This window comes from Morchella sextelata, assembly GCF_020137385.1.
Source record: "Morchella sextelata strain SCLS chromosome Unknown scls_14, whole genome shotgun sequence".
NCBI lineage: Eukaryota > Fungi > Ascomycota > Pezizomycetes > Pezizales > Morchellaceae > Morchella > Morchella sextelata.
The window spans coordinates 1537914-1559840 of record NW_025408629.1 but is presented as its reverse complement, the minus strand read 5'-3'; the positions used below and the strand labels follow the sequence as shown (position 1 = coordinate 1559840).

The 21927-nt window shown below is 44.0% G+C and overlaps 6 protein-coding genes across 6 annotated transcripts; 3 read left to right on the top strand and 3 right to left on the bottom strand.

Annotated features, from left to right (window-relative positions):
* Nucleotides 1-713: 713 nt before the first annotated feature.
* On the bottom strand, nt 714-2113 carry H6S33_003280 (uncharacterized protein; the record flags this gene model as incomplete). The annotated part of the gene is made up of 3 exons (XM_044834652.1): nt 714-1440; nt 1510-1935; nt 1986-2113. 3 exons carry the CDS (start codon nt 2111-2113, stop codon nt 714-716), a joined length of 1281 nt encoding a protein of 426 aa, XP_044692487.1.
* Nucleotides 2114-5343: 3230 nt separating this feature from the next.
* Nucleotides 5344-7618, top strand: H6S33_003279 (uncharacterized protein; the record flags this gene model as incomplete). The annotated part of the gene is made up of 3 exons (XM_044834651.1): nt 5344-5680; nt 5717-6034; nt 6132-7618. 3 exons carry the CDS (start codon nt 5344-5346, stop codon nt 7616-7618), a joined length of 2142 nt encoding a protein of 713 aa, XP_044692486.1.
* A 2395-nt stretch (nt 7619-10013) lies between these two features.
* On the top strand, nt 10014-11018 carry H6S33_003278 (uncharacterized protein; the record flags this gene model as incomplete). The annotated part of the gene is made up of 1 exon (XM_044834650.1): nt 10014-11018. One exon carries the CDS (start codon nt 10014-10016, stop codon nt 11016-11018), a length of 1005 nt encoding a protein of 334 aa, XP_044692485.1.
* A 530-nt stretch (nt 11019-11548) lies between these two features.
* Nucleotides 11549-12140, bottom strand: H6S33_003277 (uncharacterized protein; the record flags this gene model as incomplete). The annotated part of the gene is made up of 3 exons (XM_044834649.1): nt 11549-11661; nt 11729-11868; nt 11917-12140. 3 exons carry the CDS (start codon nt 12138-12140, stop codon nt 11549-11551), a joined length of 477 nt encoding a protein of 158 aa, XP_044692484.1.
* A 2677-nt stretch (nt 12141-14817) lies between these two features.
* On the top strand, nt 14818-15338 carry H6S33_003276 (uncharacterized protein; the record flags this gene model as incomplete). The annotated part of the gene is made up of 4 exons (XM_044834648.1): nt 14818-14921; nt 14973-14994; nt 15048-15146; nt 15195-15338. The coding sequence occupies 4 exons, from the start codon at nt 14818-14820 to the stop codon at nt 15336-15338; spliced, it is 369 nt and encodes a 122-aa protein (XP_044692483.1).
* Nucleotides 15339-17484: 2146 nt separating this feature from the next.
* On the bottom strand, nt 17485-20245 carry H6S33_003275 (uncharacterized protein; the record flags this gene model as incomplete). The annotated part of the gene is made up of 6 exons (XM_044834647.1): nt 17485-17553; nt 17612-17813; nt 17880-19059; nt 19129-20017; nt 20069-20087; nt 20151-20245. 6 exons carry the CDS (start codon nt 20243-20245, stop codon nt 17485-17487), a joined length of 2454 nt encoding a protein of 817 aa, XP_044692482.1.
* Nucleotides 20246-21927: the final 1682 nt, after the last annotated feature.

The window sequence follows — 21927 nt, the reverse complement described above, 5'->3', positions numbered from 1 at the left end:
GTTCACCGTTCAGAAGTACTTATGTAGAAGACTGCTAGGCACTCAGAGACAGAAAATGAACAAGAGGAAATTAAAGAAACAAAGTGAGCCCCGGCCCCGACCCCCGCGGTGCAGCGCAGGGGAAGAAATACCAACTAAAACGCTGATTCTGATAAGCGGGCAGGCTCCTCCCCGCGATAAATCGCTACATGTATCTAGTTCACTTGTTTTTGCGGGAGATGGGTTTCCTGGCGAGCAAGATTTGGGGCGGGGTGGATTGGAGGGTGGGGGCGGGGGAAGCATATATGCTAGATACATATACATATATATATATATCGATGCTGGATACCTCTGGAGCATGAAGGTAGTCTCTTCATACTGATCCCGAGACTTTCAGTTCCCCTCATTCTGTGAGCAAGACCGGGACTCTCTATATCGAGCATATCCTACTTTAATTCTTCAGGTAGATTAGTGTAACCACAAGCCACATTAATTTACAGTTAAACTACATGATCTACATTGATTCCATATATAATAATATGAAACTTTTATCTTAACCCGCCAAGACGCACTAAAAATTCATTTTGACCCATACAGACTTTATTACTATTATGACGTCTATCTATCTGAAAGGTATCCCTATTTTACCTAACCCCTCCTTGCCCTCGAAATCCGGGAGAATCTTTTGAAAACTTATCATCCGTACATGGCGGATGTGTTTTCCCACCCCAAGCCTAGTTATCACTTTGGATACCACCGACTCTCAAGCTCCTTCTATACCCCTCCCTCTGCTTTGCCATGCGGGCATCTAGAAGGCTCAATCCTCCCTTCTTCTTCCTCGACCAGCTGCCGGCTTTTGGTGTTGAATGCTCGGGTGTCAAGAAATGGTTTTGCTGACCGTATGAGGCATGTGGACCGAAAAGTGGGAGATGCCCGAGTGGTGTCTGTACAGGGGACAAAGATTGCCTGAATACGGGCGGTTGGAAAGCTTTCTTCTGTAAACCTTGCTGCTGAAGGGCCTGTTGCTGAAAATGTTGTTGCTGCTGGGACTCTTGGTCATAGGGACCTCGATGATCATGAAGGAGACCTTGATAACGTGACCTTTGGTGATGCTGTGCCGACTGCTGAGATTCCACGTTGTAAGATAGTGCGTACAAGGCAGAGCCTAGAGCCACTGGCGGCTTGGTTTTCCAGAGGTTGTTCTTCTCGATATGGGAGTTTCTCCTGAGAATACTATCAATCTGAAGAATGGGACCGCCTAACGCCTCGAAGGACTTATTGAACTGGTCGATCTCAAGGCGCCAGTTAGGGAGGCCTTCTTTCAGATAAGGTGACGGAGGGTACCCCGGAATATAGTCAACGGTCATCCTCGGTGGCCAGCGCGTAGGTTGAAGAGGATAGTACGTCCCAGTGTATCCTTGGATAGGAACAGGAGGTAAGATAGGATGCCTATGGTCAGGGCTGATCCCGTCAGCAGAATTGAGTCGTCTGAGAAAGGCCGCGGCAGTCGATTGGGGTTGAGGATGATACATATCCTGAGGCCTGATTGTGGAGAGTTTGATAGGAAACGGGGCGTGCTGTGGATACTGAAACGTTCCCTGAGACAGGTTATAGTTCCGCTCCGGCGAGGAAAAAGCGTTTCCAGGTTGGGTATACGCAGAGACCCCGGGGCGCTGATTTCTAGTATTGGGACCCAAAATACTGTCCAGCCTGACTGGTGTTTGAGCAGTCCATCCAGGACGAGGTTCCATGAATCTCGTTTCCTCTCCTCGGGATAAGAATCCTAAATCTTCCTGCTTGATCTGCCCGAGCGCCGGCCCGAAATCGTGATGAATTGGGATTCCGTCATGATTGGAAGCGGTTAGAGCAGTATCTTCCAGTCCATTTGGTGTCTTCACGATGGAGTCAGTTTCGCCTCCAGCTCTCGGTTTATCACCCTCTTCTGACGAATCTGGTCTATGGTAGGTTAGTAATGAAATGGAGTAAATGGAGCAAAGTATATGTACATCATCTCAAATTCAATAGCACCATTGCTGTCGATAAACATCCATTGAGCAATCTCAGGGAACCAGTTTGCAGTGGGATCGAGAGACTGAACGTGTTCTGGGGTTGGGTTTGAACGTTCGAGATGCATCTTGCTGTATTTGATGAAAGGTGATGACCTGACGTTGAGGTGTTGCGGTTGTGGGGAGCTCCTGTAGAAGCGGTTTAAGCTGGGGCTTCACCACTCGCACTCGGCATCGGTGGGAGTACCTACGGTGTAAATCCCAGACAACGGTAGCCAAGAAATAACTTAAAAGTTGCGCGTATTGCTGCGTCATAAGATATCACGCGAAATAAAATAGATGTAAGGTGTGTGTCACAAGGTTTCCAAATCCTTGAAAATCTACTCGGCCTACTACCGGACAGAACGAAGCCTGCAGGGAGACCCTCTTCCAAGAACTCTATTATCCGGCTTTTCCCTTGGTTATAGTTTGGTGTAGTTGTCGAACTGTTTCTCACCAGGTCAGCACCTAATCTTTACTGTTTTCAAATGCGTTGTCCAAGGGGTCTGAGGCTCTGCGGCATTCCTATTTCTTTATACCAACATTTTAACTCGCTTCTGGATTCCTTATGGTACTATAGATATTAAATTCCTCTATGAGCTAATACTACCCTAGAATTTGGTGGTAACTTGTGTAGAAAGCGATACGCACAGTATGCTCTCGAATAATTCTCGACTCTAGTGGAGGAAAAAGTAAGAGGATATGAGATGTAGGTGGGTGGTCATAGAAACACACGGAGGAAATGCATTAGGCGTTTTGCAGCAGTGTACTAGTGTCTTCCCCTTCATCAATATACATGTAGACACGTTATAAAAACTAGGGAAAGAACAGTAGGGGTGGGGGTTGTACATGTAGCGTACAAGACATTATTTTCCCCGCCTCCGAGGCCTTATCCCGGATCCCAAACTACCGGCGTTATCCACGGCTCCCGTGAGAAACTTGTCGCCTCAACCGTGGCGACCGCTATTCAATACATATAAAGTAGCCTTCATTATCTCAAAATATATGTGATATATTGATGGTTGATCCTACCTCAGTGGGGGTAGAGTACATCAAACAGTAGTTTTTTCCACCGAGTACTCATGGTCAAGGGAATGTATATCGTGGTATATCGGTACTGATTGAATTCTTAAGAGATCTAGAATTGAATGATTAGTATCGATTCGTGGTATGATGAATAAAGAAAGGGTGTTTGCTTACACCTCTTGATCGCGAATTCCACGTTCCGGTACCGTTCCACAGCTTCCAGCTCCCAGTCGGTAAGAATCCAAGACAAATAGAATGTAGATAAATGTACATCTTATATCCAATGACATCTTGATCGACTCACCTCCAACCTTCACGACCGCTACCCTTCTTTCTTATCAACATTAACCAATCAGGAGGAATCTTTTCAGTGTCAAAGGGTGAGATATACCCTCGCGTCAGAATCCAATTTCAATAGAATCCAAGCTGTAACTTGATGTGGCGGACCAAACCAGTGGCAATTGCAACGATAGGATTTATTTTTGTTAGTTGTCGAGATAGAACATATGGAACAAAATACCACGTGCACTAGCAGTTGAACTGAAGGAACTTAGCAAACTTCCGAGTACTTGAGAGAGAGAAAAATCTTTAATCAAGTTTTGAGTGTTTAAGTTCTTTTTTTTTAGGGTGTCATAGAACAATATATCACTTTTACTACTCATTGAAAAGAAAAGGTCAAGAAGAAAGCTCTGTGTAGGATGTCAAAGAAATGATATATGTGAACACGATAGGAATGCGTTAACGGTGACCCGCTTTCGTCACTCTACTAGTAAGTTGGGAGAACATAGGCTGCGGGACCGAAGGTAAGTACATGTAGCATGCACACTTCGCAACCATCGAGTTCATTTCGACTGCATGCCGGAATAAACAATAATATGAGCAGATAATATATATCAGACGTTCAATAGCCCAAGCATCATCAAGATTATTCTTTAGATCTAGATTTCATAAACCACTGAAGACATGCAGTTAAGTACATGTACCGTGAGCTCTCGAGATCAACCCGCCAAAAACATCTCAAGCAGCCCATATATTATACATGTATGATTCCTTGATTGGCCCGAGCATGTGTACCTCCCAAATCACACAGTTTATACATTTAGGTTAGCTACCTTTACAAAATGTATTAAAGGCTTTATAAGATCTCCTCACAACATGTGCTTCAGAACATGCTATGGGTAAGCTATAACTATACATGTACATATGGCTTAGATCAGGTACTGCACGTATGTCTCTGCTTCCCGGCCCCGCTCTATATATATACATGTAGTAAGAAATAAGATTTTCTTAGACTTGAAAAGCAGCTGGCACGGTGGATTTCTTCCACGCATGAGATAAAAGTCTACTGACACTTAGGTTAATCATACCTGCTGCCTGCCTATTAGTCAGAGGATACTTTTCTCCTCAAGCTTCCTCCTGATCACCTGTGACGAGAAATAATTAATACGAGCACCCGAACACTATCATGGCTCCTAACCCTCTACCACCTCCTGGTCACCTATTTACCACTCAGCCTTCTAACGGACTCTATATTTACCATTCGCTGATTATTACAACGTTCATCTCATTTCTCATCCATCTGGGACAGAATTTACTCTACTCCAAATATGTATTTCTTGCAACCTATATCCCACAATATTACTTTCATCCATAAGATGTCAGGTTGTCATAGAAATATTCCAGAAACCAGCCTCAAATTTTCTCAAAACCCATCATGTCCATATGTAGTATCAGTTCGCCCTCAACATACCGATGGTATATATGAAAACAAATTTCTCAACCCTACCGAAGGGACCGATTTTATCCAGCTTTTAAAGATCCATATGAACCTTGATGTCAACCTCATAGCCCTCGAAGGCCCGGAGAAACATGGCCCAGCATGGGAGAGATAGGTCGACGTATATATCAATACCTTCGTGAGAATGACATATTGGTCTGTTGAACAAAGAAACGTTGTTGATTTTATGAGACTATACGATGTAACATTAATTGCTACCCTGATAATTATTCCCATAGTGGAAAAAGACTATCAGAGCTAACCCTATATATACCCTTCCACGTTTAAAAGCATTAATGATGTCTTTAAAAGAGCCGTTCTTTCACTTAGTCGTTGGCTCAGACTCAAGGCCGCCTATGAGAACGGGCTTTTTAATCCTCATAATCCCAACCACACGGTTGTCAACATTCGTCGTCAGCCAACATTCGGAGAGCTATTCAGGGGACTCCTCATTCTTTATCGATATTTCAGAATCTGGGAGGTGACTACTAAAAATCAAGCTCCCCCAAGCCTTATATGGCGAACAAAACGTCTCGTTTCATTCAATGGTATTACGGCAATCCGGTCAACGCACACAGTCTCAGCGATGTCCGATATTTCGGTATCGATGCTTACTCGACCCCTCAAAATACCTGTGAAGATAGCATTACTTTTCAGAGCATTAAGCGTAAGCGCGCTTCACGAGAACTCACTATTGCAAAATGTTTGAGAGATGCATGCCGCACCAAGGCGCCCTCGGCCTTGCGCTCACAGAGAACATCCTCCCAGGATTCTTTACCGAAATGGCTCCCTACTTGGGTAATCCTGCTTTGCAAAACATTTGATAAGGACTCTTTTCCACTTGGAGACCAGGGTGCGAGTATTGACTCCACTCATTAATTTCCCGAAGACGATGATAATGAGTCGCCGCGTCGTAAACGCGTGAAGATCGATTATACCGTTAATACATCTCATTGGAGGTTTGTCGTCAACTGGGAAGGTATCCATGGATATAAAGCTTTCTACAATCCGGCAACGTTAATGAAGACTTTGAAGGGCATCCTTAACGTCAAAAGTAACAGCGTCAAGAGATATTGTAAAGACTCCAAAGACAAATATAGTCTTATCAGGGACACTGATGACTTGAATAATGATCAAATGGATATATTGTCTCATGGAAATTCCGCCAATAAAAGATTACATGAACTAATTGCGAGTGGTGACATTGGTGTGTATATCGATCGAACGCTGTTCTTTGCCCTCATTAAGTCGTAGGCACCGAAGCTCGAAGTAGCCGTTGACAGACGCTGATAACACTCTAAAAGGCCAACGCACCAGTACAAACATTATGTTCTCCGATCATAAAGACACATCCTCTAATAAGATACATGCCGGACACGTCGATCAGACTGATAATAAAACCTTCCCGTGGTCCCTCTCACCGCGTCATGCACACCTGCTGTTCGAAGATATTTCGACGTTCAACCAAAACATGGCTCCCAATGAAAACAACATGCGGGGTTCCGAGGATATTCCCTTGGATGTTTTGGATCAGGACCTATCCGACCCTCCTAGCCAACCTAAGAGTTCTCCAGAACTGAGCTCTGTCAATTCTCCAGAACTGAGCGCTGTCACGTCTCCAGAACTGAGCACTGTCAGTTCTCCAGAACTGAGCTCTATCAGTTCTGGAGAACTGAGCTCTTTCAGTTCAGAAGCCGTCTATAGTGATAGCGAAGATGGTTTTAATACGTATAATCCTAGGGGCATCCGGGATTGGACACGTGAAATGAGTATCCCGCGTGAAGATAGTGATGAGGAAGACGACGCGAATGGGAGCCTTCCTGGGCGCCTTGAGCCTTCCATCGACTCAGAAGAGGAGGAGCATGAATTTATGAGCGTCCGAGAAGGGAAAAGACCTGCGCGTACCACCAATCCCATCGTGCCTAATAGACAAGGAGATTCTGGTAGTAAGGCAGTTGGTAGCCGTGAGTCGTCTCCTAGGAATTCCGATGAGGGGTCCGGATCCGCAGATAGTATCTACAGATTCGCAACTAGTCACATGGATTACCGTAACTCGGAACGTCTGGACTACGTCTACATCTACTGCCGAGATCCTCCGAGCTTTCTCGATTTCGTCCACTTGCTCTATGTAAAACATAGGGTAGACGGGTTTAAAAGGATCTACAGAGTCAAAGTGATTTTAAAGGGGGATTTTATCAACTTTCGCGTCGGGAGGATTAGTTGTCAATATGAATGGGAAAAGGTCCTGAAGATTATGGACGAGGAAAATCTGCAGGCCGAGGTGCTATACCGTACAAGGGAGGAAGAGAGTGAGATTATGACAGATGCCGTGCCCGAAGCCGTCGTTCCCGAAGGCGCCATATCCGAAGCCGTCATACCCGAAGTCACCATGCCCGAAGTCCCCATGCCCAAAGTCGAGCAGGCCGACAGAAGTCAATTCTTACTTACAATGGAAAAGTTTCTTGAGGACACTGTCAAGGAGATTGGCACGACCAAGGAGACTATTAGGATCAAAGAAACCGCAGATTCCATCGATCAAGGTCTCAAAATGGTCAAAAAGCTCTTCCAAAATACTATCAAAGTGATCGTCAGACAGGTGGGTGAGCAGGGCTTTAGCCAAGCTATCGACCAAAATCATGACCAGGATATTCAGCAAGGTTCTAGGCGGAATCTCAAGAGGAATGCGGACCAGATTGACGAGGAAGATGTCAAGGAAGACGTCAAGGAAGATTTCGAGCAAGACGAGGAGGAAAAATCAAACATTGACCGCATGGAGGTTGATGATATTTGAGAACTACCGAATTTGTTATTGATTGAATACATGTCTAGTGTATTAGTCTTTGGTAATCGAGGACACTATGTATGTACATGTTCATCCTTTACGAGACCTGAGAATGGGATAAGTAAGAAAGCCCAGTAGGCTACATAGGCAGAGTAAATGTTATTTTTACTACCTATATGTTGATGTCAGAATGAGTAATAATAACAAAATGACATTCTTTCATCCGTAAGTTAAATATTTTTCCAGCAATTATATGAAACTCACTGAGCTCCTATAGTGGTACCCAACTGCAAGAGCCGGCATAGGAGTGATGTATATATCTTGCTGTTTTTCTTGGAACTCTCGATCTCTCGATCACTTCAGTACTCCCCTATGACGGAAACTCTTTTTTTAATCAATATTTAGCTTTAGGTGTGGAATATACATGTGTATAACTGTCATGACAGGGCGTAGACCAGCGGAAGCGAATAGGGCTAGCGAGGCTATCTCTTTTCTCCCCTCCCCCACAGCTGGTTTCGGTAGACCACACAATGCCACAGCACCCGAATTCACGGAACCACGGAACCAGAACGACTATACGTGTACAAACAACCTCACAAGCCCACGAGGCCGGCCGCGTGCATGAGACTTTACTGGCAATGAGGACAGATATATCTGGATCCTGATATATTGTCGAATGGACACTATAGTCACGACCGAAACGAGAAAGATTGACGGTTCTCGGCCCACCACCAAGCCAAAGTTCGTATAAGTTCTTTTCCTAGGGAACTTGGATGTCAATACCTACGGTGATCTATATATGTACGTACGTACCTGTTCTAACGTTTTAATTTGTGAAGCCTCTACGTACCGAAGCGATCTCTATCCACAAGATCGAATGCAATCGATACACAGAACTAATTGAATACTCAGATCTCTAGGTCCAAAATCCAGTTCCATGCACGGCTAGAAGCTTGGGAAAGGCATGGCGGGTCTAAAACGACGTCCAAATGTAGGAGTTTTACTCTCCTTTATGAGTACGTGTTTACAGCCCATCTTATCTCTACCTGGAGTCGGTAATTAATCGCACTCGGTTGCGACTTGTCAAAGGTAAACCGGAACCCGGTATCTTGTACGATGCGGTTCAAGTACAGCCTCGCCGGCAATCCTTTCCTTTGGTTTGATAAGGTGCAGGATTGCTCTATAACTGAGTGCTTTACTTATAGAGGTTACTTTAATTACTAATTCTTTTTTTCCGAGAGTAGAACACGAGCTACAGTCTTAACTAGATTCTCTCTGTACTACCGTAATGACCTTAGACACGCTGCTATCATGATTACTTCGTACCTCTTTATACTCCGGTGGTCCTAATTATTTTCTTTTAGGGATACCGGTATAAGAAGCCTACTGGCACTAGGAAGACCACCGTAGTTCTACAAAGGCGTTCCGCTCTTCCGGCATATATGGACACCCTATTCCCGCATTTAAGAGGTTGCGTTTGGAGGAGCTTTCTAAATTTTTGAATTTACTTGTCTGATATCGCCTCTATCTTGTATTTATATACGTATAAGGAAGTATCGAAAAGGCATCCTGGATGTCCGACTGCTGTAGCGAGATAGGAATTAAACTTAGAAATATTAGATTCTAATCCCTATTAGAAGAATATCCTCGTTTTGCTTCTTGCTTATAATCATTGTATGCACGTTCTTTTTTAATCGTAGATATTTGAAATTTCTATCTAAGCTTCGAGTCCCTTTTGATCGAGTGCTTGACATAGGTCCAACAGGTATATATTAGTAGATATACTTATATATCCGTGCTAACCAGAACCTACATGTACCTGGAGTGTTCACGAGACTTTGGAGATAAGTTACACACGGTTTAATTGAGGCTACTGCTCACGTCATTGGCCCTCCGTGAAGTAACGTACTAATATTCTCCTCCCTCCTCTCTTCTTCTAACTTTGCTCCAACTTGCCTCTCCAGTAACAGAAACCATCGTCAATATATTTCTTTTGCAATCATCCGTACCTTCACCCATATATATCTAGATCCTGAATCGAAACCTTTCTCCCTTTCCATCGTTTCCACTCATCACATTCATAAGATATTTATGGTCCCTTTCTTTACTGCTTCATATCTCTTGATTTCTGCAAGTTATATCACAATCAACTCTTGATAACGCTTCCCTGCTCGGACTTCTTGATTACAATCCCGAAACAACATATCCTCAATTGATCAATTGATCAACCTTCATCTGTTGTTTCACTGACGTTCTCGGTATTTCCACTACTAAGCCCCTCAAAAACAAACTGTCAACAGATCTCTAACCAGTATATTGCTCTAGGATCTCGCACACACGCAATTTAAAACCTATTCACCTTTGAATATAACATATTTCATCTTGCAATTCGAATATAAAAAAAATGTCGACCATCGAACAATCAATGCCTCACACTCAGAAGCACGTTCACACTCTCGAGACCAGGCAATGGGTTGATGTAAAGGCCCTTAAGACGCCTATCTCCGAGCATACGGGACCTCTCCCCGATCAGTCTCCTTCATCGCACGATCCCCCACGGGGAACGACTTTTGAAAGCGATAGTGACTCCGAAATGTCTATTGACGAAGAGCATACAATCCCGGGAGGCGATCATTACCTTATCCCAGCAAGGTTTTCAGGTGTTCCTGTTTTTATCAATCTCACCGCTCATAGTTACATATCTATGCCTTTCGAAGCCACAGATGGCATCCCCTCCCTTGTCGGATTTTCAGCTGCGGATATGGAAATCGGCGGTCAAAAAATACAAGTATTCATTAGGGATCATGGATGCTGGGATGACACTAACGAGATAAGCTATGTTCCGATAGGCGATTCTGGGTCTAAGGTGATCTATGAAAGAATTGAGGACGCTATCAGGGCTTTAGAAGTGTTTTCTACCCAAAAGGAAAGAATACAATTGGACGTCGATGGTATTCACAATGATGAATACCACGATAAAAACGCGGCGATAATGGAGGATTTTAGAATTGAAGAAGCAGCAAAGAAGAAGCAGGATGGGGCGGGAGAGGTAGGCAACGGCGAGAGCGACGAAAGTGATGATGATTATACTGGTAACAATTGTGACGAAGATTGCGGTCTTCATCATGGTATAGGTGAACCTGGTGATGGGGATTGTGTAGATGGTCTAGCGGACTGGGTGCGTGAGCAACACCGGAGTTTAGAGAGACGAATTGACGAGTTGATAATGGAAGCGGCGGGAATTTCTTCCATCATCGTGGATGAATATATGTATGACGGAGCTTTGCAGGTCATCATTGATGAAGACGAGAATATGTGCGATAGTGACGTTTTAGAGGATGGCGCATGGGCCGGGGTGGGGAAGGGGGCAGGAATTGTCGGGGGACATGAAAGAGGACAGGATTCATGATACTAGGAATTCTAAGTTGAAAGGAAGTATCTCGGCGCAAAGTAGGTGGATCCTTTAATTTCGGTATTTCTTTCTTTCCCCCCTTCTCTTTCTTTCTTTAAGCTTTATGACAGGGGATATAGATTATTGGTCTTTATGTTTAGCTCGTGCCAGTTGCAGGTTGGGAGTCGACTACGTGATTTTTTTTTTAACATTGTGGAATATTTTTATGCTTAAGGTGGAACATGGGAAGTAGGAAACGTTGAGGTTTCGGAAAGATTAATTAATTTATTGAGCTATACTAATCTAATCTAATCTAATCACTTGGCATAGTGTTCGCTATGCTTATGACCGTACTACATGTATTGAAAGCAATTCATTTGAAAGCAAGAAAACCCTTTTTCTCACCTTGCTTAAACGTCAGTTCAAGTCACTTTCACAGTCGCACACACGTAACAGAGGGGAAAGCTACTTACAGGTATCGTTCAACCGCACACTTCCCCTCTCTGATCTTGGCACTCAGCCAAACGAAGAAGACTCCCGAAACTCATCTAGATCCCGGCCATGGTTATGCCCAGGTACTTCTTCAGCTGTCGCCTCCGAACTGCCACCACCCCCACAGTCGGCAGACCATAGCTGTTGAGGATGGCATTCACATCCGCCGCTGGTGACAGTCAACAGGCATCCTCCATTACGCAAAGACACGAGAGTGTAAAGTGAGAGAGACTCACAGTTTAGGCGATCGATATCACCGGGAGTCAACAGAAAGTTTGGTACTTCCTGATTGTCCGGTGTCCGTAGAGGACTAAGCCGCGAGTCGGCCGTCGTCGCGAGAGCGCTGTTGGTCAAGCGAGCTACAGCGTTGTAATCCCTATAGTCAGTTAGCCGATAGTCAAGCTATGCAGCGAGAAACACTCACGCGGAAGAGAGGCGGGTGGATATCCCCGCGACTCCTCGCTCCAGAGCACCGAGTCTCTGACCTATATTTCTCAGCTCAACCAGTATCTGAGCCCCAGCATCAAGAGCTGGAATGTTTCCCATCCTCTGCAAGTTCGTCGCCAGAGATAGATGAGAACGAGAAATGACATTCATGACTTCGACCATCGCCGCGAAGTCGGGCTGTTCTTGATCGGGAGCAGCCATGTTTCTGTTCATTCTCGTCAGTAAAGCACGGGATGGCCGGACAAACGAGTACTGAGCCGGCGGGTCCTTTGCAGGGGACCGTGCCATATGACTGTTCCGTCGATGGTGGAGGGGAGATTTCGGTGGGACCCACGATACCGTCTAGGGTAGTGGTTGGTATACGATGTAATGGTTAGGTTCAGTATGGACCATAGTCGGGGCAGGGTAACCGTGTCGCAGGGGTGCCAGACTTGGTAAGTGACACGAGAGTTGCTGGCACATAACCCTAGCCTGTGCCAGGCATGATTGGCTGCGTGCCAGGGATGATAAACCATATGGGAAGTGGATATTCTATCCTTAACAAATTGTCAATGTGCCATGTGCCAGGTTTTCTCTAGGGACGAATTAATTGTACATATTGACTTTCTTCGAAATCCTTGTCCCCATATGTGAAGCAATTATTACTGTTCTCGAAAAGGTTAGCTTCGTGAAACGGTTAAATGCCCTGTTACATATTACGTAATGATTGTAACGCCTTGCCTAATATCCGAGTGATATCTCATGAGTCATACGTATCCTTTTTTGCTTATGATTGATCATTGACGAGAACCGAAACTTAATGGGGACGGAGATCTCAGTATAACCCGAGACTTCGCCTTAACTAAAGAATTCTTTATTCACGATTTAAAACTACATTATTACGACTCAATGTTATCGACTAATTTAAACGCCATGAAATGTCACATACACAATTTTACACAAATATACATGTAACTAGTTGTGTAGATGTAAGAAAGGTTGGCCGTCAAAATGATGTCCCAGAAAGCTGTCGGTCTAGAGAGAAAAAAAAAGATGTTTCAACACACGCATGTAGCTCACCATCAGCAACATACCCCCGGAGGAATTGCGGTAAAGAGGTGTACTTCTCCCAGCGTTCTCTTTGTCCCTTCCGACTTGGCGCTTTACCCAAACGTACAGCTGGTCAAGCTCAGCGGATCCATGTTTCCTAGGCTACCGACATACTCTAGTTACATCCCGTGATAGTCTTGTACCCTTCCCTACGAGCAGCTCGCTGCTCACCGAAGAATCTTACAATAAAATCTAGATCACAAGCATGCATCTCAGAATGCTCAACCGTATCAGCTGGCTGTTGCTGCTGAGGCCTTCATCTACTATCTGGTCCAGGACCCGCTCGGAAGCCGATCGAAAATCCACATCTACTGTGCTTCTTAACTTACGACCATATCTACACACTTAGTACTAGTGACTAAGATCGAGCTCATGGCTCTTTTAAGGACTTAATTGAATATCATAAGGTGTGTAAGGTTCATCTCAGACGTCAAGCTATTTACGGATTACTGATGTTCCTTTATTAATCTTAGATAGGGAGGATGGGGATAGGGGCACATGATGGTTGCTTTTCGAAATTTTCATAAGGTAAATTCACGCCGGAGTCTAGCCATCACACCGTTCTTCAAGCCATTTTCTTCATTTCATCTGATCTTTCTTATTTCATTCGCTCTTGATCTGATAATAGAAGGATAAGCTAATTTCATATTAATGCTAAAGATTCATCCATCTATTTGGTTATACCGATCGGGAACACAAGACAATTTTCATCCCACGGTGGAGTTCATTTCTAAGGATCTTGTCTCTCGTAGGAATACCAACGGAATTAGGAGCGTCCTTAAGGCTGTTTGGAATCGAATACACAACCTACTGAAGTAAGATTTGCTTATTTTCGTTTTATTTCTTTTTGCAACAATGACTGATCAATGTACTATCATAGATATGATATCCCATATCTCTTCAACGTATTGACAGTATCAGGGTTTGGGACGAGTCACAGGCAGAACAACCACCATTCACTAGGCGCATGGCAGCAGGGCCGTTGGAAGTTGGGCTGGCGTCAACGCCAAAAACACCTAGGGGACAGGTCTCTTGCTCCGGCTTAGTTCAATACAGCCGGGCCAAATTTTCTTTTCATATATCCCAGGTGTTTTGTCGGAGGGTCGATTGACAAAATACTTTTGTCTGTTCCACGGCACATAGTTCACCTAGGGCATTAAACTTGCTAACCTAGTCGTATTCAAGGAAGGTTCAGGTACGTAATAACCGCCCTGAGGGACGAGCTACTGTACTAATGTTAACCTGAAAAGTAGTGAGTATACCTTTCTCACCGTCAGGTGTTTTGTAAGAGGGTGGTTTCATCACATTTTCCCCAAGGCACTGTTGTCCCTCCAGCGGAATAGCCTTTCGCAGTGCTATATTCGGCCGTGTGTCTCAAGTGGTCTCGCCGACAGCTTCATGGCTGTAGCCGAGACTACCCATCCTTCACTGGAGACGGTGCAGTTGGAAACTTTGCTGGTTTCAGCGCAAAAACGTCCAGTATATTGGTCGTCTGCTCCGGCTTCGTTCAAGGAAGCAACATTCTTTCCCGCGTTGAATCAAATCCCAGGTGTTTTGTATGAGGGCAATCTCGCAAAGATATTCTGGTGAGCTCCCTTCCAACGTTATAAAATGTCATCTGGGTAATTGACGTTGCGGCTAGCTAACATGGCTGCATGTTCTTCAAAGCAGCAGTGGAGGGCAGACGGGCCTTGACTGGGTGGACGCTGCCGTGACAAGGTCAAGCTGTCAGGTGCTTTGTTGGAGGGTAGATCCACCAAACTAGCCAACAGGTTGAACAACCTTCGCCATGGGACTCGATGCCAGGATCCATGAACAGGCGGCCGAGCCCTCGGGGTTCACACCCGTTAATGCCATCGATCCCAGAGACCGATACTATATACTCAAGGACGGGTGTGCATTGGCCTTCCCCCAAATATAGCCATATATATAACAAGTTCCGAGAGAAGTGAGGAAGGTCAGGACTGTTAGTACCAGTTCCATAGGAGACCAAAAAATCTTATTGACGATGATGATAAGTATAGTAGATTTATTGCCATGGCCTACGACAAGGGAGTACCCACCTCGTGGGTACATAGTGATGATGATTTCATAGTGGAGGAGGATGACCACCCAAAGGTAACGGCACAACGGCGCAGGTGTAGCTTGATACTAATGTTTTGATAGATCAGCCAGTTTGAGGACCTTAGTTCGCAATACCCTGCCTCGAAAACATCAAGGCTCTTGCATGGGACACTATTCTCAACCGGCCAATGCGACAATACCGAGTTCGCAGTACCCCACTCTTCCAGTGGAGACGGTGCGGGTTAAATGGTTATGTTGGTGCCAACGTCGAGAGGTCTAGCATATTAGTCTCCTGCTCCAGATTGTGGACCACCTTAGTGGTTCAAAATGTTATCGATAACATTCTGTGAACAATGGGAGCCAACTGATCTAGCATGATGTTAGATCTTTGCGGGATCTATGTAACCCAACATGACACTACTACTAGGCCCGGAAGGTGGACTGGGGTGGATTATCTGACAGGGATAGAAGGCAAAATTGGAGCGAAGAGCTCAATTTTCTCTTCTCGACAGCAAGGACAGGGAGATATTAATCATTTCCCAAACACCTTTGGGTGTGGGCTTGGGGGGGATATTGGAGACAGTTCTGATCTCGATGACGAGCTTGATGAATAGGAGGAGTTAGGGGGAATCTTATGATTATGTAATTACTACGTAGTTGGGAAGAATGAGAAGTTTAGTTCTATTATCTTGAATTCTCAAAACTAGTTTTCCCTTCTGCCACTTCTAGCTTCTCCATTTTGCATTTTTCTGTTTTGTAAGTCTTAGGTAAATATAGCGCCGTATGTGTTGCCTGGTAAATATGTATTACATGTAGTAACAGAATCTGGCCAAAAACTCCAGCTAAACATGCTATATATATAATGTCTGCTCCAAGAATACATTATTCGAGCCCGTAAGGAAAAAGAGAGCGCTACTCCCAAGTTGTCTCCCTTTTATTCTCGGTCGGGACAGACAGGAAGTACCGCCGCATACCTATTTTTATTGTACATGCGGGCCCGGTTCAACCGGCCGCACAGGCCGATGCCATCAAGCCCAACCAAAGAACCATTGATACATTTGTAGCCCGTGGAGAGTTGAACCTAGCTCGACAAATTAGGTTAACCTCTCAAATAACCTTTGGCTATCCCGGTGCAGTCAGATCCATATCTCTTCCCGCACTCTACCATTTATGATACACTAACCCAAACCACCACTAACTTGCCAAGATCCTATACGAGTGCTTGACGATGACCGAGTGATGTTCATGACCGAGTGACCACTCATGATTTCACCCTTTGTGGCGGGTAACGAACTCATCTAGCTCCGGAATGTTATATATATAATCGTTCACATGCACAGAGATCCTGCGTGTGAGGAATTATGAGGGATGGCTACCAAAGTCAGCTACATTGCATATTCGAACTATTGGATAAACATGTACTCGAGTACAGTCTTTGTCAAAGATTTAAATTTCACCTGCAGCTGGCTCTCGTTTGAAGTCTTTATTGCGGATTTAGTAGGTGGAGCTTCGGAGAGCGGAACCACGTGAAAGTCCGTGGCAAAGATATGCCAGTAGTATTCGTAGATTTTCAACTCTATTTCCCAAGCAGAGTTACTGCAATATTAACGTGCTAAAGTAGGATGTAATATGAAATGTGGCGAACATACAGGCTCCCCTATAGGACTTGAAAATAGTGGATAACGTCTAGGTAACGAACCAAAACTCAATATCCTGAAAGATGCAAAATTCGGTGACACAGTTTAAATGTATTAGTGTATCGAAGCTAAAACTGATTACAATCTGTCTGAAGACAAGCTAGCTGTGTTCTCAGATGGAATAGTAATCTGGAATTATTTTTTACTCCTCGAGTCCTCCTATGATAGTTATTTGTAGTTGAGGAAGTGCCTATTTTGACAGGTACGACATGCTTGATGTTATCTTTGTGATGGTTATTGGACGCTGTTAATATTATTGATAAACTCGTTATTTTCATTATATTACCTGCCGAAATAAATTCTACAGTATTTTGGCAACGGTCTCACATCCATAGACTTTGGAATAGCATGTAAATTAGGTGAGTGTCGAGATATAATACAATCCACTTTAACAAAGCCGCTTTATAAGAGAGGTTGGTAATACAGCGAATAGAACCTCCTTATTCTATGTACTAAAAATAAGACAGTGGTAAACTCTATCCTAACGAACGACGCCTTCCCTTAATTTCAGCAGGAACTGCGAGAAGGCTGTGCGCCATTTATACAGTTGATAAAAAATGCAACTAGCTATGCTCAACCTAGCCTCATACCTAACGCATTCCATAAAACTTCATCTCCACAAGTCCCTCGTATTATGTAGCCATAAAATCTCGATTCAATCAACCTAAGTCTAATCTTACTGGAATTGAGTAAAACTACGAGTAAAACTCCGCGTCAGCGATCTCCAGAGGCCCGTCCGGCGCTGGCGGCGCTATAAGAGTCGCCTGTGGTATCTCTTGTTAACATAGTCCTTTCAAGCAAGGATCAATAATATAAACATACAGCATACTGACCCCCTGTTTGGGAAAATATAGAAGACCGGTCTAAAGTTGGATCTGTTCTCATTTGGGCAAATGGAACTGCCAAGTGACCTCTTTCCATGAGAATCCTTCGTGACCGGGCGTCTCCGTCTATCAACATAGTAACTAGTGCCCTGAGACTATAAATTTCTTCATGCAACACATGAATATCACCAGCTGTATTTCTAGAAACAAGTCAGCGCTTCAGTCACCCAATAAAGATAATGTCGACAGGAATAGTTCTTCAATACCTGCTATAATCCACGATACTCTGGATAGCATTGCCTACCTGATCAGGTGGTAGTGCTGTACTAGGCCCAGTAGAAGCGTCTTGTGGTGGTTCTCTATTCACCACCCTAGGGGGTACATCACATGAAGTAGAGTTATTAATGTATGGTTGGTTCAAGACTAGCACCGATAAGTCGGGCTTATAGGTATGATCACTAGTAACATGATCAGTGTGATCTATGGTTGGCATAATCTCCGGTGCTTCCGGCTGGTCTAGTTCATGTAAATCTCTGGAAATATTTGGTCCGTTCGATTGGCCTGCTTGATGCGATTGAGCTTTTTCAGATTCATCCACTTGATCTGTGATTGGTGTATCGCTCTCAGATTTAGCTGGTTGATTATGCTGCTCTGTTTGGGTTGTCTCAGTCTGTGCTGTTGTTGGAGTGTCACTCTCGGGTTTGTCAACTTTGATCTTTGGCGGGGCGGGTTCGGTCGGTGCCTCTGTTTGGGTTGTCTCAGTCTGTGCTGTTGTTGGAGTGTCGCTCTCGGGTTTGTCAACTTTGATCTTTGGTGGGGCGGGTTCGGTCGGTGCCTCGGTGTGGGCTGCCACCGAAACGTCGTCCTCGTGTTCCAATTCTACCGCTCTAGAGATGAGCTCCGAGAGTGTTTTGAACCAAAAAAGCCGTACTGGGGATAATTTGAGCATGTTCGGGATAACAAGAATATCGGCATTCTCCTGTTTTATGTAATTCCATACTGACTCGGATGTTTCCGTTATTTGGTCTGTATATTTTACCGTCATTTGCTTAAGCTGATGTTTTAGTCCTAAGGGGAGGTCGACATCTTCTTCGTAAAGAAATACTACAAATCGTAGAAGTACAAAATGTAGTGGTTTATGGACCTTAATTTCGAATGGGCCCAACTTGCCGTCAAAAACAGATTTTGAAGATACCGGCATTATTGTGTTCTTATCCTTGTACAAGCTAAGTACTCGGGCCATATCATCGACCCATCCTTGGAAAATCTTTCCAAATAATCTGAACGTTTTCTTTATATCCTTACCTATGCCTGCCTTGGAAGAAAGTGCAACCAACAGATCTCCTTGAACAAAGAACGGTTTTCGCTTGAGCATAGTGAGCTCGTTCTGCGAACCATCTGAATCGTTATCTTTTTCCGTCATCTCCTTAAACGGGCGTAATTCTTCTATTGAAAGTTAGTTAAAAATCGAAGCCGTTATAACAGTCTCATATACAGCGGAACAATTTCTGTTACCTTGATTAGCGTCAAGACACTCGTATCCGGTCGGAAACCTTTTACTAATAAGCCTTTGGAGCTCAAATATAAAAGTCTTAGCAAGACATAACTTTTTGTCAAGCCTATGTTGATCAAAATTTTCATTCACATCCCATAACCAGATGAAGTTCTCGGCAGGAACCATGTGCGCACAGAATGTAATAAAGTCCCATGCGTATCCAGTACAATAGCGATCTAGATCGATAGTAATACGGCAATATCGAATCCAACGGCCGATCGCCGGCATTGCACCTCCGAAGTCAATTTGACGAATTGAAGCTTCGAAGTCTGCGAATGTTTCTACATCTTTCTCCGTGAATTTCATGAAAACTCCCGCAGCATCCAGAGAGGCTTGCATGAAGAGCTTGAGTTGAAATATTGCATCAAATTGATCGAGAATCATACACATGAGGGAGAATCTGCGGTCGTCGAAGTCATGAACCAATGGTTTCTTCGCAATGGCCTTAGCCTCTAACAAGGAAGCCTGTATCGCATTTCTCAGTTCTCCAATCGCATCTTGAATTTCCAATTCCCATGGCCAGCGAAGACAGAATTTGTGAAATTCCTCTAACCAGGATTGAGGAAGGTCATAGTCCCTGAAATCTGCCAGGAAAGCCCAAATTATGGAGGTTCCTTCGTTGTAGAGGGCTGCCTCATATGCAGCCTGGTATTCCTTTTCCCATGATATCATTGCGTCCAACTCAGGGCCCTTTGGAAGGCGTCTCATGAAGGCTTTGATAGTTTTTGACAGGTCGAGGTGCGTGTCTGGTTCAAAATTCCGGCGTCCGGAGAGTTCTTTTAGCTTGATAGCCCCCCATTCAACACAGGCACTGCGTAGGTCCCATGTAGCCAGCAAAAAATCTTCTTTCTGTTTCTTGGTCAGCGCCCCCATTCGGTTAAGCGCCCTACGCCCTATCACCTTCCTCTTCTCTCCGCCTCTTTGATTATCAGAGCTCATAATTTCAGAAAGCTTTGTCATCCAGTCGACAGCTGATACCCACTCGGTTTTCTTGAGAATCTCTAGTAACTTATCTGGGCTGTGTTGTGCCCAATGCCTTTTCGTCTTTGCATGCTGATGAAATAATGACAGTGGCATTGTGAGGTTGTATGATATAAGTGGAGTTTAACTGGTTGAGAGGGACAGAAGGATTTGATTGGAATTATTAGAAATATTTAACTAGAATGGTAAACGGTCCAAAATATGTTAGCCATTTAACTTGGGGCTCTACTTGATGAAATAGGTTTCATACCTTCGCAGAATTTAAATTTCTGGAACTATTGTGTTTGGCAATTGTATCTGATCAGAATCAGAAAAGACTTCAGTCTAGAAAGAGAAACAGAGGTTGTGTCTATTTTGGATATTTTCTAATCGGTCTTAATACTCGTTGGGGAAATTTTTAAATCGTGATGATTTTAATGAAATATCTTAATTTGAGAGATCTGAGGGGTTAAAGGTGTGGATTAAAGTTGTAGATGAATGATGAAGGGCGAGGGGGAGTGAATAAATAGGGCCACCTAGAGAGGTCCATACGTATGTACATTCATGTATCTCAATCTGTTCTCAGGGTTACCTAGGGACCACGCTCACTGAATCAGATAGACCACATCTTACTACATATACTTAAGTTAAACCACTTCCGTTTTAACCCTCTTATTCAAAACTACATACAGTACCAAAAGAGGGGTGGGGGTTAGTACGGTAGTACTACGCCCATCCCACAAAATCGGGTAGCACTCCGGTTGTCGAGCGAGTAAAGCCGCCTTTCAGCAAATGCTCTATCGATGCTGTATCAATACTGCATTATATAATCTATGTATTCCCTAGATTGCGCAGTGTGGATGGTATATTTATACTGCCCTAGTACTTCCGCATTTCCCAAAATACGGCATTCTTGTGGTATTGAGGGAAATGCCATTCCCCTAACTCTGAATATCATATTTTGGTGATGAAGCATTTCGGAACCAAAGATCACCAGTCATTGTTTCATCCACCGATCCATCAATTCACATCCTCCTAGTATAGGCTTTAAACTATTGGGATATACTTTTGAAAAATAAATTTTGTGTTCCTAGGCACACATATGCCCGTGATTATAATTAAGAAAATGACGACGAATTAGGAATTACATGCACTATTCAGTCGTGATGATGATGATGATGGTGATGATGATAAAGTGGTGTAGGTGCGGTCTAGTCTCGTACCATGGGACGAGCCTAGGTGTGGGTGGTCCTGGACCTGGTACTGGAGCACTAGACCTGGTGCTAGCACGCTGGACCTGCGCCTGGTCACAGTGTGCTGCGGCCCCTAGGTTATTAACATACATGTCATGTTAAAAGGCCTATATTGGTGTGGTAGTGCTATGGTACTGCTATGGTATTTTATAAAAAATATATTGCTCGAAATTCTGAAATGATGCCGCTGTCCTGAGAATACCCTATCACGGCAGTGCTACCGTAGCACTACGGCATCAATCCCTACCCCCTTTTTGGTACTGTATTCATGTACATGTAGGCCTAAAGTAAAGTAAATATGTACATGTATGTATATACATGTAAAGCTCTAAGACCACGAACGTTCGTTAGTAGGATTACACTTCCTATTGAGCTCAAGCACATCGAATTCTGTCAATTCGATTCATACATGTAGGTAAATTAGTAACCGTATCATTGAATTGACAGTATACGTACATGTACAGTATATACAGAATATCTAAATGAGTAATTCATTTACAAAGACTTTTGTCACTATATGCCATGTGTCCATGCAATTCACATATA